Source organism: Cololabis saira, chromosome 8 (assembly GCF_033807715.1).
Source record: "Cololabis saira isolate AMF1-May2022 chromosome 8, fColSai1.1, whole genome shotgun sequence".
Lineage (NCBI taxonomy): Eukaryota > Metazoa > Chordata > Actinopteri > Beloniformes > Belonidae > Cololabis > Cololabis saira.
In genome coordinates, this window is record NC_084594.1 from 28,177,265 (window position 1) to 28,194,377 (window position 17,113).

Sequence of the window (17,113 nt, forward strand, 5' to 3'; positions counted from 1 at the left end):
AAATGGCTGTCTTGTGCATTTTAACAAATCTGTGCTTAGTGTTATCAGATTTTTAATACAAACCGTTTGAATTGTAAGACCCGTAAAAATACAGAAAACAGAGAGAAAGAAATAAAAGCACAGAGATTTAGCCGTTTCCTTGTTCTTCTCTTCTCATTCCTGGACAGACAAGTAAAGCGCCCTTTCCCTGTATGTGGTGGGTGAGATGGACTCCAGTGGGAATACTGTAGACCCCACCTGACAACTCTCTGCCTGCAACTAAAGGATTTTTCACTGAAGCTTCTACAGAGCTGGATTGCATAAAACAACAACAACAAAAAAAAGAAAAAAGCTTAGTCTAGCATCTGAACAGTTTTCACTATTTTTAACAGACCAATTGTTCATTATTATCGTATATGATGCATCCGCGTCTGATGGGAAGTCCTCTGACAGTGTGACCAAGAGGAAAGTGACAAAAAGGATACCCTCAATCACACTGACCATCAAGAAATGGGAAAAGCTATTTCTCAATCTTGTCCTGAGATCTGAGTTTCTCCTCCTCCTAGTGACACGATCCCAGTCATTAAAAAGATTGAATTTCTTTTTTCTAACCAACAAAATCCTACATTTTCTCTCCCACCTTCTCAGTTCAGTTTGTTACTTTCTGTCCAGAGGTCAGTCTGGCCGGCACAACTATTCCAGCTAAGGGGGAGGAGGACTTCCTCACGCTGGCTACTTCACGGCTCAGCCGCAAGAAACGTGTCATCGGGGCTGGAGTTGGCGTGGCCATGGTCCTGGTCCTGCTGGTGGCCATTCCCCTATTGGTCCACACCACCAAGGGGGGAGGGTCTGGAGGTGGGGGCACGCATTATGAGATGCTCGGAAGCTGTAAGATGGTGTGTGACACTTTCACCCCTCCGCAGGGAGAGCTGACAGCCGTCTCCCCTCAACCCCCAGACTTTCCACACCGCAAGGGCAAGCAGGGGTTCAGAGGGAGCCCTGGTCTTCCTGGTCCTCCAGGTCCTAAAGGCCCCCCTGGAGAGCCTGGTAAGCCCGGCCCACCTGGTCCACCAGGGCCCGGGCCTGGTGGCTACGGCTCCTCTTTCTACACTCCTAAAATTGCATTCTACGCCGGCCTCCGGAAACAACATGAAGGGAGTGAAATACTCAAGTTTGACGATGTGGTAACCAATGTAGGGAACTACTACGAGCCAAGCACAGGCAAGTTCACCTGTCCTTTGCCTGGTATCTACTTCTTCACCTACCACGTCCTGATGAGAGGGGGTGATGGGACGAGCATGTGGGCAGACCTAAAGAAGAATGGACAGGTGAGTGAATGATGTGACCTGATTTGTCTCTTGAGCTCGATTTTGACTCAACTACCATTGATACAAACCCTCACTATGCTTCTTACTACAAAGTACAATACAAATACCAATGTTAAATACAGTATCATAAACAACAGTGGACTCACACACACATTTGTAAAATGTATAATTAGTAGTATAATAAGCATTTTCTTTACATAATAAACATTTTGGTTAAGGTTTTGTCTGACTAAAGCAACAAAATAACTGGCTGATGGTCACTGAAAGAGCAATATTCGGGTTAAAATACCAGCTGCATTGGATTGTGCAAAGATAACATTTATTGCAAAGCTTTGGAGTTTAATTGCATTATCTTAGATCAGGGGTTCGCTGCCACTCAGTTTTCACTGTGGTTTTAAAAAGAATAGAGCCTTAAGAACATCATGGTGGAATTACATACAGAGAAAAATATGAAAAAAGGTTATAGATAAAACACCATAAAAGAAGATGAACTACAGTAAGGTGAATTATTATTTTACACCGAAAAATTTAGATTTACTTTGGAGCAAGAAGAACATCTGGAAAGAAAACAGGATTGAGAGAGGTAGGACAAATCATTTATTTACTTGGAAAATTAAAACTTTAATATCTTTTTGTACAACTTGCAAGCAGAGGCAAAGAAAGAGAGTGACAACCAGGCGATCGGGAGGATAACAACGTTCCTCGTCTCTGTGGATCAGAGCCAAAATACGACAGCTGGCTACTGTCCCTCTGAGGGACTCTGACTTTAACACTAATAAATAAACAAGTACAAATGCCTTCCATCTGGAGAACAGTGACAAGCTTGAAGTACTAAGCCCTGAGTCTGCTGAGGAGCTCTGACTCTGACATGTGTGCAACAGAACAGAGAAGTGATGTCCTGGGGATTACCTCAGACAAAGAAGAATGAAAAAAAAAAACATGATTTATATTGTTACAAGCATCTGATGGTACCATTGTTTCTCTACTCATCATTTTAAATTGTAAATTAACAGATAGCACAGTGATACTGTGAAGATTTTTCCTGTGCTGGGATGCAAATGATGACTTTAAATACATTGCATAGTGAGAAATATATCTAACAGAAAAAGGCACATTTTTTCATTCATTTTTATTTATTTAATTTTTTTTACAACAGAGCCAACACAAGGCAGATGTTACAAAAATCCTAAGATCTAACAAAACCTTGGACATACCTGGGGGGCCTCGTTTACAAGTGGAGGACTCTGTAGATTAAATCAGTCCAGGACATTTCATACTGTGGTTACGTTGTTCTTAAATCTATATTTTTCTACCAGAATAAGTAATTAATCATAGTCCTCTCCTGTTGACGACATTAAGCACAGCATTTTGGGAAAGTAGTTGGCGTCTCGGACATAAATGGGACCTGTCCTTTGGTGTAAACAGCAACATGAAACACTGAGATCAACCATCAATGGGAAGTACCAGTGTTTGCTCTTTGAAAGGGTCCCATAAGTCCAAATAAGGAGGTGGAAAGGGTGATGGATAATGTTTGTCCCACAGTTTTGACTTAAATACAGAACTGTGAACTCATTATCAGTTTTTTTTTTGTCTTTTTGTTTTAGTTCTATTTAAACTATACTTTCTTTCCTATAACTTTATATAACTTTCCTATAAAAGACCTCCACACTTTCATTCTCCCAGGTTTTTTTTAACTACATGTATGTTCTGTGACTTCCTGCTTTGCTTTTTTTTTTTTTAACATAGCAGGTTATGTCCTCTTCTTCACTCACTATAGGCTAGACAAGGTGTTTCTGTATATTCCCCATGTTTATGGATGTAAATGTGGAAAGTGAAGTGTAATCAGTGACATTTGCAAGATGGTGAAGGATTTCTAATGGGCCTGGTTAGCTCATGGGAAACCAAGAGCAGCTTACAGGCATTGACAGGCCCTTTTCTTTTCAATAAGGGGGACAGGAGGGCGTGTTGAAGTTACAGGGGAATCGCTCTTTTCAGCTTCCCAGGTAAGGTCTGTACAGGGGTCTGGTTGATGATCGAAGCTCAAGCATGTAACATCAGGCAATCATATTAGAAATAAATGTATTACTGAATATAAACTCTCATAGCGTGGTACTAAACAAAATCACTCCCCTTAGAGTTGTCGAGGTTGAGACATCAAACGATTGCCGAAACGTTTTTTTAGAGCCAGGCTGTAAATGTGTTTATTTTAGCAGGGGAGTCAATGGAGATTGACTGGCTTTTGCAGCCAGCCTCTAGCGGCCAGTCGAGGAACTGCACCGGATCTTAGTTCTGCGTGAGCCTCAATAAGATCTAAGTAAGATGGTTGGCGCTTGGTGGCAGTAAGTCGGATCCATTCTGGGTCAAAGGTCAAAAGCTACCTTTTCATAGAACATCCCAATGCAGCAACTGTAAACCTTACTTGGAGTTGATCGAATGGTTCTCTATAGGTAAAAATGAACTTACTCAGAACAATTTCATTTTATTTAATTCAAATTTTTGTTTCATTTTCTTTTTTTAAATCAATGACTGTGGTTTATTCAGTGGTGGAAAAACAAGTGCCTCATTCACTCTGGGAGAGATTCTTGTCAGTGTTTGTGCATGAACAGCTGGGGAAGCTTTGAAACAAGGAGTTTATGAGCAGAAAATACGATTCATGGAGCGAGCGAAAGAGAGAGCCTGGTTGATTTTGTAGAAAACATCAATAAACCTCTATATCTTTACACAACTTGCAATACTCCAATCTGGTGTTAAGGTTTAAAATATTGTAGTGTGGCAGACGCACACACAGAGGTTTGTGCCGTCTTGTTGCTTCTCATCACGTTCTCCCAGGCCAACCAGTCCTGCAGCAAGATGGAAGAGCTGGTTTCCAGCTGTTAACGGCAATAAAACAGCACTAGGAAAACATGCATTACTTTCTATTAATTGGTCAACAACTGAACTTCATGGTATCATGACTGTGATCACCCCTGCCCCCGCCCCCGGGGCTGTTTGTAATATTTTGCAGTTGCTATCTGACTACTGGAGGGCCAAAGTAGTAACATACAAATAACACTTTTAGCATAACTTTTGAGCCTGAACTGCTGCAGTCATTTCAACATAGACGCAATTACGCAATTAGTATTAGACAGAGCATGTAAATTAATACTTAAACAGCACTGTCTACATTTTATAAATGGATTTTGTTCCAATGATTTACTGCAGCATCAAGCCATTTCCTCTGTATTCTTACCATCTGAACTAAACGACAGAGAAAAAAAACATTTAAAGCATTTGAACTGCATCTTAACCTTCTGCACTTTTCTTTTTCTCGTGAGAAAACAAAATCTTCAAGAACTGACAGAGTTTGTATGGTTGTGTGGCTTTTCATCTGAAAAACAGCAATAACACTGGAGTGGTTGTACTAATTAAAACAAAACGTTACATTAGTAGTCCAATTTAATCTTCAGATATAACATGACAATGCCAGTTTTTAAAGTGCCTACAAGTGAACAAGCTTTAAGAGGCAGTAAGTAATATTTTCACCTGCTTCCATTCATCACCACAACATTTTACACAATCTCTATACATTTAAAAGGTAATATAAAATGTTATGGTGTATGTGACGTTCACAGATATGCCTGACACTTTGAAGACAATTAACAGACAAGTGATCGATACATGATTAAAGATCGCATTGACACTCCTATTTTACATAAATAAAAAACATTGATCAATACAATCTAGGTATTTCTCTTGTAAAAGAAATGCCATTCCCACCGGTCTGAATCTTTATGAGGTGCATGGTCTTTATGAGATGTGTCTTCCTACGACACCCACCAAGACTAAAGCAGTTGGGAAAACTAAGTTACAAAACAAAGACCTCACATTGGTTTTCCAGGTGGATGCCACCGACGTCCTCCATGGACTCAACTGCTGATTAATAAGACTTGCTTGCGAGGGAAGGGACACAATTAAAAAACAAACAAACAAACAAAAACTAGTGGGAGACACCTTGATTCTATGATAACGACTGAGTTAAAAAAAAGTTTTTTGCTTTGAGCTGAACATATGTTTTCCAGTTTGCTAAATATAAAAAAAGGAAAAGAAAAAGATCCATAAAAAGATGTAACACTTGATGCACATAGGTTTTCTCCGACATCACTTCTTATCATTGTTGAACCGTGTAAACTATTGCTTCTATGACATTGTAACAAAAATACTGCGTTCTTTGATTGTGCAGTAATTGATGTGGGCCACTGCTATTACTGGTTATTCATGTCAATTTTACTTATTGATAAGTTTTATTCAGTGGCAGTTTGGTAGACCTTGAAATCTTTTTTTTTAGGGGCAGTTTGCTCGAAGAACCAAAAACATAAAATGCAGTACAGTGGACTACAAAAATATGAGTATATGTGTACAAAAGCAACAGTTTTTGGGATCAGTTCATTATTATATTAACTTTGGTAAGTACATCTTTATATGGGCCGTACCATCCGCCAAGTAAATAACAGAAACACTTATTTTGCATCTTGTTTTACAAATTAAAATACAGTGTGATAGTGAAATGTGGCAGAACTTTTAAATAGAAATTCACGAGGCAAAATAAAAATAAAAATACATAAAAATCTTACTGTTAGGTCTTTACAAGAGGAGGAAAAAGAATATTAGCAGCCCATAAATCATGTTTCTTGGCCCATGGTTTTACTGCATCCTTAGCTATAAGATACTCAACAGTTAACGCGGCATACTGTGAAATTTAGCTTGAATTATTCTTTCATTCTGCCACCCTCCATACACACATCAGTGCAGTATAGTACATCTTTAACACGAATGATCAAGTTCATAAAGATAGTTATTCTCTATTTTATTGATTTGACAAGATGTGCAAGAGGTGCAGAGTAAAGAGGACAGACAGTTAAATGCCAGATATAATTGGGGGTCGGCTGTTACATGCTTATACTGACATTGTCATTCCTGTCTTTTCTTGCTGTTAAATCTTTCATAGGCTTTAGATGAGATCTTCTCCCCTTCACCTGTGCCCTTCTTTATACACATGCACACACACAAATACACACACACACGCACGCTTTACATTTTTCCCATCCACACTGTCTATTGACTCCTTCCCCATTAATTATCTTTTCCATCAAATAAATTATTTAACCCAATTCAGAGCTGGTCTTGGCCTCTCAGGTTCATTGCACATTCTGCTTATTTCAATGAATGGAGAAGTGCTGGTGTAGGAGAGTGATGCAGCTTCATCACCAAATGATCACTTTATTAGCTTGGAAAGACTCAGTGGTGCAGTTGATTGTTTATTATTATTATCATTGTTATTGCCAAGCCTTATTGTTGGCATGTTAAGTACTTATTTCCTTTAAAGAAGAGGTTGCATGCCCATGAATGATGTTAAAATAAGCTTTTTCATTTTTTCAGTGTTATTATCATGAATTATCATCTTTGATGTGCAGAGGGGAATAGATCAAATGGGTGAAACTATGTGGTCATAGTCTAATGCATGAATTGCAGGGTTTTTAGCATGGAATTTCCTTGTGTGCTCGTATTCTCCAGGCAGTCCATACAAGACAAGAACAAGAGCTTCAGTGGCCATTTTACAGTGAAAGTTGACAAGTATGAACCAAGGATAGAGCATGTTTTTGTCTGGGTGAATCTGCAAGTGCTTCCAGAAAAACCTTTTACCTTTAGTTTCTAAGACCATAGATCAGGGGAAGCCTATTCCTATTTACAGTTCCAGGTACACAGTACCTATACATGTTAAAGTACAAAGCAGGATGAAGGTGGTTGACTCCTGTTCTGTGACTGTACATTGTGGTTATTTTTTAATTAGCAACGTGTAATCTAGTGTCCCTTTGCACTCTTTAACAGCATGAAACATTAAGTTTTTAAAATGTTTATGGAGTCAGACCATGACATTTTACTGTCCCTATCCAAGTAGTTTAAATATCCTAAATGAAATAATTAACTAAACTACAAAAAGTAACGGTTTTATCCAGGACACCGTAAAATGAATTGATATTCTGTTACTTCACATTGCATTTGAACTTGTTTTCCAGAACAAAGGTCACCCCTCAGCCTCCACGTTCTTATATAAACTTTGTTGCTCTTTTAAACACTTGACACCATATCTAAAAGATTTGGAAACCTTCAGTGCATCTGTGGTTTGGAGAAAGGTCAAATGGTATCTTTATACTCTGTCCATTGCACACCCCCTACTCTAAATGTTAACATGCACAACCATGTCTAATAAAGATGCTGAATCTGCACGAGCAGCCCAATTGTGGTGTCAAACACAACTCTATCATGGGCTTTAAAACTTGTACTGCATGCAACAATTAATTCCTGTTTACACAGCTGATTGTTCTTGACTGAGCAATGGGATGTTTTAAAGGAAATAATTTAAATATTGCTGTCGTATCTGTGAAAGTTGATTTAGTAAACGACTACTATGAATAAATAAATTATAAAGATAAATGAAATGAAATTGTAGTTTTTAAGAATTTTGCTTTGATGTCAGGCATATTTTTATGTTAAATTGTTTTTATTGATTTTTCCGTTTTGTATTCGTATTACTCTCTAATTATTTGAAGCAATGATATAAAAAAGATGATGGATTATTTTGAGAATAAAACACTATTATGTGTCTGTTTATACATTTTTAGTACAGTAGTTTAGTAAACTACAATTTAAAAATAAGAGATATTTTCCGAACCGTTCATTTAATTATTTTTTGTAGCTTACCAACATGGGCAGATTTGTGAACTCGTGTTCAGCAACAGACTGATATGCACAGTGTTAATCAATGTGTTTCGTTAGTGTGTGTGTGTGTGTGTGTGTGTGTGGGAGGGGGGGTATCTGCAGAGACAGGCAGGGCACAGACATGAGCACTGACACAGAGGCGGATGGATCAATATTCACAAGAGGATGGACAAAGATTTTCTGAGGAAGCAAGGAGTTGAGGAAAAGTAAAAAGCATGTATTCAGACATATTTTTAAAAAGTAAGATGTGTCAGGCTGTCACCGGCTTCATAATGAAACATGCAACCGGTGCTGAAGTTTACAACGTATTTGCATTGATAAGGTACTCATTGCTAGTAATCTTTTTCCCTCCTTATGTCCCATAACTCATGAAAAGATTGGTGTTGAGGTAAATGACCTTTTCAATGGATATATAATTCACCACCAATATGTACTTTGCCCTTTACAGGAACGAGCATGGAGTGAGAGTATGAATATTTATAGTGGGTCCAATATGGGTGAATCTGAAATGGTCATTTGGTCAGTCTGAAGTTGTGAAAAGACTATGGGATGACTTTGGCCTTAGCAACGTAAGGTGTGATGGTTGGAGTAAAAATGAAATAAAATTAGACGTTTGATCGTTTGGACTGAATATACATACAGTATGTGTGTGTGTTTGTGTATATGTATATATATATATATATATATATATATATATATATATATATATATATATATATATATATATATATACACAGTATATATTCAATTCAATTTTACATATTTTACACATAACATAAACACTGGCAGGTAAAAACTCCAGGTAAAAATATTTACATAATATATATATATATATACATATATGTACATTTGTATATATATATATATATATATATATATATATATATACATACATACACGTAACGCTGCAAAAATACTATATACTATATGCTTTATATATGCTGTTTCTTTTAATTCGCCCTTAAGTTATTTAATGAGATCTTTGAGCTAATTAGATAATTAAACACACCACTTCAAAGTTGTAGTGATGACAAGCTTGGACTCAATTAGAAGAAAGAGTAGCTCACTTCCTGTAGGCAGGTGTGACGCTGCTGCTCCTGCTGTGTGAGCTAGAAGCTGCTAATTAGATTAACAGTCAAACAAGGTGCCAATATGGGCCTTATCTGGAAGACTGGACGATAATTTAATTACATTTTTGCCCCTTTTCAACCGTTTTTTCCTCTAACAATTGTGTCGTGATAGAATAATTCACAGACTATTGGTCCCTGTGTCGCATTGCTTCTGTACCACAATGGTATGATGTTATAATGGGACATTATTTGATACAAAGATAAAAGTCAGTCTTTTCAGACAGGATGTCTTGTTGAGCAAACAGAAGGAATCCCGTCACATACCCTGCAGTTTTCCTTGTTCTTTGTGTCTTTTGTTTCCCCAGACTACACTCGTTTATGAGCATGTTGATGCACATAGCCATTATTTGACTATACGTTTCTGTTATAATGGCCGATGCCATTATATCCTGAAAACTAAAAGGACTCGACTGGTTGCTGCTGTGTTTTACCGCACCTTTGTTGTGCTGTCCTTTTCCCTGCCCATTATGCTATTATTCTCCCTCATCAAGGGAACTGAGTTTTATCTCTTTCATGAACAGCATTGTTTCACGGTTTAACCAGTATTTACAGATCGAACATCGCAGGGTCATTAACATTTTCACAGAGAGGAGCATGTATAGATGATTTACGAGATATTAACTTTTCCCCTGTTAGACGGATGCTAGACACTGTGCACAGTTGTTTGTATACACTTTTGAACTCTATATAAAAGAGAATTGCATAATTTCACAGAACTCATTCTTAGCTGAAGCTGCAGGTAGAGAAGCCAAAGAAGCAATTCATATCCAATTAGCCATCTCCTTTCCCCTCTAAGGTTTCTGTCTAGAGCCAATTAGAGACTTTCTAATCAACGTCCTGACACCTTGGGTCTTGAGTGTCGTGGCAAAATATTAGCATTTAGTATGCCAATTAGTGGCTGAGGCTGCAGTGCAGGAGGAGGTTTACATGCCGACCTGCATAATAGAAACAGGATACCTCAAGCTGGTGCATGTGAATGGAGGCAGGCGCACTGCACACTTAACAAAAAAGGCCATTTCAATTGCCCTTCTTCCCTCTCCCAGTTCACCCTTAGAGTCCCTCAGGTAAGTTTAAGAGACCCCGTCTCAATCGCTCGCTCCGCTCTGAGAGGTCTGTACATCACAGTGAATGAATCCTGTCAGTTTTATTACCCGAGGATCAAGGAACCACTGCGAAACCAAACCAAACTAGGAAAAAAAAAAAAAAGAAGAAAAATACACACGGCATAGACAACCTACCTCCCCAAACTCATTTATCCCCCCCTTGTCCTCTGAAACAGGCATGCTTGATCAGTTTGTTCTCCAATGGGCTCCCTCTCCATCACTCAAGGCCTCTTTCAACTCTGGCGTCTTTTACTTGAATCCTGTGCCGAGACTTCCATAGTGAATGCAGCTGCATGACTTGTATATGGGATCAAATCTAAATTTCTGCTTTTAGATCCAATTTTTCTCCTCTTTTCTCCCTGCTCTGTGTCCTCAGTTCATCTGTTTTCAGAAATATAAAACGAAACCCTTTTATGAGCGCTCGTATATTAAAAATAATGAATATGTATTTGAAACACAGCAGATCAGCTACTATAATTGTCACACAAATCAATGACACAATGCTAAAAAATGCAGATTTCCATGAGCATTTACCACTGTCAATGAATTATTTCTGTGCTGTCGATTTATTCTCCCTTCCACTTCTCTTTCCCCCTTTAATGTTGCCTCTCCAATAAAAAGTGTAGGCAGTGTAATCTTCTCTACTCTCTCTTGGGTTTCCCCTCTTCCCAACAGCAGCAGATCAAGTCAGAACAGCGTTGGCCCCAAAGACAGAAATTCTCTCCCTTGTCGTTATCAATCTCCGCTGTTGTTGACAATAATCCTGATCTGCCTTTCCCTCTTGTTTTCACTCCCAAAGCCCCAGTGTCTTCTGCCCACTTTACGAAAACAAGGTTTCACTCTGATTGTTCCTGACAGCTGAACCTGCAGACTCATCTGTGCTGGTTTCAGTGTCTCAACACAGCGTGATCCTCGTGTGCCTGCGGTCCAAAAGAATCTGCAGCTTTTTGGAGCTCTATAACCTAAATGCGTTTGCTTTAGCTGTGATATAGAAATAAATTAGACCAATGCAGGTACAGCAAGCCGGGTAAAGATCAGCCCAATCTAATATCATCAAAAACTGTTGTTCTCAGAGCAAAGTATTTTTGCCATAAAATTGTTATTGATTTTTTTCCCCTCATTATATTGGTGGGATGAGATTCATGGAAATATGAGATCGTTGGAAATTGAACGTATGTTCTATGTCGACTGTTGAGAGTGGATGGTTGAGACTAAACTGGAGCTGTTTATAAGTAGTACATGTAGTAGAGCAACACGAGAAGACGTTACAACACTTACAGCAGTCATAAAGATAATAAACTTTAGTGAGGAGAAAAGTGTTTCATTTTACAAGACTAAATAATACACATTTCACAAAACCTCTAGGATTTATTTGATATTAAATGTGAAAATGTGAAATATTCTATGCTCGCTTTGCATTTTTGTGTATTTTTCCTTTGTGAAAAAGTGAAAAAAAACTTCTTTAAATACGGGCTTAAATGTCTGAAGAAGAGAATTTGTTCTCTAGATTACTGCAGATATAGAAATGGATGGATCCATGAATTAATCATAAACAGCACATTAAATGTCACCCTGTCCGCTCTGTGAAAAGAGGCTAAGCAAATCTATGTGCCTCCTAAGGAAGTCAACCATAAGCCATAAATTACATTTTGTCCTTTTGGTTGGCAAAAGTAATTAGTTGATGTTCATTTCAGTGAGGTAGTGTGAATATCACTGCTGTGGCCTTTGTTTTGAATCTTAAATTTGTGCACTTCAGGTGTGAAGACTTTAATTCAAAGGATATTTTAGGATGATTTATAGTACTGCAGTCTATTTGCATGTAGTAAAGTAAGCAAGTATAACTTGTAATTGTGCACACTGAGTTAAACTATCAGGATCAGTCTTCTGTGTCCTTCACATTGCTGTGACTCTGACGGTCTCCTGCAGTGTCAGGCACCAAGACAGGATCCACAGATGCTCTATGTCCCGGAAGCTGCAAGGTGGAGCCATCGTGGATAGGTCCAACAACCTGGTGCTGGTTTATGGTTAATACACCCTCGGCAAGAGTGGCAGCATCTATAAGCCATGCTGTTACAAACATGCTTCAGCTTTTTGAACACAAAGATCATCAAATCTTCCCAGTTCTTTGCAGGTAATATATCCCAGACCTTAAACCGTCAGTAGATAATTAGTCACTTTGTCCAAAGGGTCACAATGTTCTTAGTTTTGTAGCATAGCGTGCACAGAGTTAGTTACAGAAGTCTGACAGCATCTAACTCAGCTGACAGTACTGTCAGGGGAATTCTGCCATTCAACCATGAAGACAGATGTTGGATTTACAACTTGTCAGAATCTTCTTACTGTTGTTTTTTTTTCTTTCATAAAACGTATTAGATCTCCTCAGGGGGGCTGTTATGTCCCTTCAGAGCAAAGCGTTCTCACACTTTAAGGTAACAAAATGTCTCACATGTCAGGTGCTCACTTGAGGTCCATAAAGACAAAGAAGAAAGAGAGCAGCTTTTATTGAGATGTATCAAGAGAGAAGGGTGGTTCGTGTGTGTGTGTATGTGTGTGTGGTGTGTACAGCATCTAATCCTGACCTCCTGCTAGTATTTCATTGGGCCATTTGACCACTGTTGCCTATCCTGTGCCCCCATTTATTGTGATTGTATGGAGTTATTGAGGAGTTGGACCTATTAGGCGGGAATCTGCCATGGCTGTCAGACTACCAATTACTGTAGCCTGCAGCCATGTATAGCTTGCCCTAATGCCTCTGGAAGGTAAAGGAGGGGTGAGGGATGCTGCAGAGGTGGGGGAAAGGATGTAAGGGGGTGGCTCGGGGGTCGGGTAGGGGTTCTCAGGAGACCTGCCACAGCAGCACGTCGTTAATCAATCCGATTTAGACCGGACAGGGACACACTTAGTCGCTGCTCCCGACAACACTGTCATGGAGGGGGAGAGAAAATGTGTACGTGACCTGCATCTTATTCCAGTGTGCAGACACAAAAAGATGGATAAATGGGTTCAGAATGAAGAGATGGGGATAGGGTGCCGAATGTGAGAGGAATGATGGAAGGGGTGTTAGGTGTGGAGGGAGCGACAACAATTAATGGAGAGTTGTGAGTAGAATTAAAAGAAAGGGAATGTATTGATTAATTTGTGTCTTGAGGAGGGGAATGAAAATGTTCCCATCCTCAACATGAAATAAATGCTTGTGCAAAGAATTATATTTAAATTGATGAAATGTGTAGATGGTGGGGATAAAGGGGAAATGGGTAGTTTAGACTTATCTGATTTGTCTTTGTGGGCACAAGGGATCATGAACGCTTGATGACTGGGGGAGATGATGAACTGCATCCTTAGTTAGACTACGACCCAGAGGAGAAGACAAGGATAGTTAGGGCATGGTATTTGCATTCATTAATATGTATGCAGATGTGCACTTTATTCTTCACTGCTTGCTTGCTTGAATAGTTTGTTATTGTCCAGTAAAAGTGCAATTTATTACAAGGAGATTTGCTTAGTGAGTTTGAAAATGAGCCAGATTTGAAAACAGAAATATTTACTAGCATAATGAAGATAGACACTGTTTAAATCCTCCAAGTAAAGCCTTTTCTACCTCAGAATACAATAGCGGACATAATTTTAACTAGTTCTCCTGCAAGTTCTGATTTACTTCTGATTTCTGATTGTTTTTCTCTGGTGACACAAAAATACAGGATCATCACATAATTGCATTATTGTAAACTGCTAAATACACATGTACAGTGATCATCAGATTACTTGTTCCAAAACAACTGGTCATACTATCATCATCATACACATTATATCCTTTCCTCCCGACATAAAACTGTCCAGATGCTGATGAAAGTGTGAAAAGTGTTTCCGCATACCACATCACGTTACAAAATTAAATTGGTTGACTGTTCTCTAGTCCTCAAAACGGGCCGGGAACTGTGTGTTTGTTCGATTTGAAAACCAGCATGTGATCGTGGGCAGAACTGAAGTCTGTTTTATGTTTAATGAGCTCTTCTTGTAACTTTATTAAAAAGGTACTGATTAAACCAGGCAGTCATTTCAAAATAAAAAAATGATATTGGGTGGCCTGTATCTTCCCTTTGTTTTTTTCATCCCTTTCTTCTTCTGTGAATGTATAGATCTTATATTCTCTGGCTTTATGTGTTTACTTTTAGTTATTTCAAAAGTAAAACTGCTAATGAGCAAGAATTTTGGAACATTACTGGATTAAGTTACGCTGTAAAACGGATTATAACTTGACGCTGGTTTCCTAGCAAGAATTTGAAAAATAGTATAAGAATTACATATTATATCAGTATCAGACGTCAACCTTATTTATCTGATCTTAATTCAACATGGATCCGGAGTACTTGCATACTAGCTGTTGCACACTCATCTATAAGACTTCACCCCGCTTCTACTTCCCGATTAGGAAGAGACAAGCTTTTATGTAAGCCATTTGTGACATTTGTAGTGTCAGGGTTTGGTTAAAGTGCTGGAGATTTTCAGGTTCTCTGGTTTCTTAATTGGTACTGAAAAGCTTGTCTGGCCAGAATGCTGTTTTACATTGAGATTGTATCCGTATGGATAAATGCAAGTCTAACACAGACCACCTATGCAACTTGTCAGAAGCGAACAGTAAATCAAATAAGAAACAGCGCGAGAGAGAGAGAGAGAGAGAGGGTGCAATGTGTGTCAGAAACTGTTTTTAGGTAATTGCTATGATGAGCAATCCCTAAAAGCACGTCTGTATCTGTGTTCTCAGGCTGCGTATGTGTGAATGTGTTATGTGTTTTCTGTAACTGCTTGAAAAAATAAACTGATGGGTTCCCTGATTCCATTGTGCCTCGCAATCCCCATCAGACATTGAAATCCTCCACAACAAGTGGATCAGGTGTGAGAGCAACAATCCTGTGGAAAAAATTGATAGTGACTAAGAAAGGTTGTGCACTCAGATGGAGGTTTGAGGCCAAAGATCACTGCACATCTAATTTATCTACCCAGTGGGCAGGAAGGCATCAGTACTGAAGACAGTACACCAGAATCACGATACAAAACAGAAAATAAAATGGCACTGGGCACTTCCAAATAAAGGTAACCGAATGGTGAGATATTGAGTTGAAAAGGAAAAAAAAGAGTTTCCAATTATTGGACGTTTGGTTTTGAAACACAACCTGTGCCTAGAAATTGTTGGTTAATGTTCTTATTCATTTATTTTTGATAAATACGTTAAGAAGAGTACTTTTGGTGCGTTGAATAATTCTAGGTTTCTGTGTTGAAAAATCCACATGTCTCTGGTGATTAACATTTAGACAGCTGCATGCTTCCACTTTATGTAACGATTAGTGTGAAGGGACTATCAGGGTGGACCAGAGAGATTTAACAAACATTTGCATGGACCATAAGAGACCTTAAGAGCTGGACTCCTAAAACTCTTAAAAGAAGTGAAAATGCATAAAAGTATCTTTTTAAGTCTTGTTAAATTTGTATTATTTTATTTTATTATAAGAAAGCAAATCTCATGATGTTGAAAATACTAAACTCTTCAGATTCACAAATCAGTGAATAACATATTAAATCTTTAAAGTTCATGGTGGTAAGAAAAGTAAAGAAATAAGCTGAATAGTCAATAAATCTAGTCAAAATTGTCTTATTTTACACAAAAATGTCTTAGCCAATGGGTCGAGAAATGCTTTCTTGACTACAATTCATAAAACTAGTAAAATAGTCTAAAACATTCTTCTAATTATTTTGAAGCTTTTTTTTCTGTCTTACAAAATGAGTTTTTGTAGTGTAGTACTTCCCTACATGGTCCTGTTTGAGTCAGTCCCTGGGCCTTTCTGCTGCAAATACTTAAAATACTAAAGAAAACTAAAAAAACGGAAAAAAACAAAACATAAACACAAGCTGCAACACACTCAGTTTCAATTCAGGCTGGATTGTGCAGAACTTTACTCGTCTTTCCTTTGTTTGAGCCTGCTCTGACCTTTGTTGTTTCTGTCTCAGGTAAGGGCCAGCGCAATCGCTCAAGATGCAGATCAGAACTACGACTACGCCTCAAACAGCGTCATCCTGCATCTGGACGTGGGGGACGAGGTGTGCGTACAGCTGGACGGGGGCAAAGTTCACGGGGGAAACACCAACAAATACAGCACCTTCTCTGGCTTTCTCATCTATCCCGACTGACAGTATCCTCCCATTCCTCTGCTCCATCTCTGTAATCAAGAAAAGCATTTCCTCTCTTTTCTTCATCTAACACACTCTTATCCCGTTCATCTTTTATTTCATTGCTGTTCAGCACACTTAACGTGTAGCAACCTGACCACCTAATGGACAGAGTTCGAGGAAAATGTGTGTAAAAATGAACACGATGTTGTAAATATTCCCAGATGACATTGACTTCTGATGCACACGATGTGTGATCACGATTCAGTGCCATGGTCAATATGTGTAAGCATGGCTAAACAAAAAGGATTCATCATGTCACATGCACATATTTTGCTGTTCACACACACACACACACACACACACACACACACACACACACACACACACACACACACACACACATATGTATAATTTCCGCCATTTCAGCCGCTGGTCCAGAGTCAACCAAAACGATACCTGAATGTAGACCGTCAATCCGATGTATTTGGCCGAAGCCTCTCGCCATCACTGTGGGATAGATTTTCAATATGACCGTAGATATCAAACAAGGAAAGGCGTGAATATATTGATTGCAGCTGAAACAGGCAAACCTCATGATCATAACCCGGTGTGTTTTACGTCTGTGTTCATGCCCGTGTGGAAGCAAATGCGT

The 17,113-nt window shown here is 38.7% G+C and overlaps 1 protein-coding gene across 1 annotated transcript; it reads left to right on the plus strand.

The window, feature by feature from the left end:
• The first annotated feature begins 336 nt into the window (after window positions 1–336).
• On the plus strand, window positions 337–16,758 carry c1ql4b (complement component 1, q subcomponent-like 4b). The gene is made up of 2 exons (XM_061728599.1): window positions 337–1,307; window positions 16,300–16,758. Exons 1-2 carry the CDS (start codon window positions 768–770, stop codon window positions 16,477–16,479), a joined length of 720 nt encoding a protein of 239 aa, XP_061584583.1. The 5' UTR covers window positions 337–767; the 3' UTR covers window positions 16,480–16,758.
• The last annotated feature ends 355 nt before the right edge of the window (window positions 16,759–17,113 follow it).

What these genes read in the sequence shown, in the direction of transcription:
- c1ql4b (XM_061728599.1), top strand. Translation starts at nt 768, where the DNA reads ATGGTCCTGGTCCTGCTGGTGGCCATTCCCCTATTGGTCCACACCACC. An exon ending in ACCTAAAGAAGAATGGACAG is followed by an intron (nt 1,308 to 16,299) that starts GTGAGTGAATGA and finishes TTTCTGTCTCAG; the next exon opens with GTAAGGGCCAGCGCAATCGC.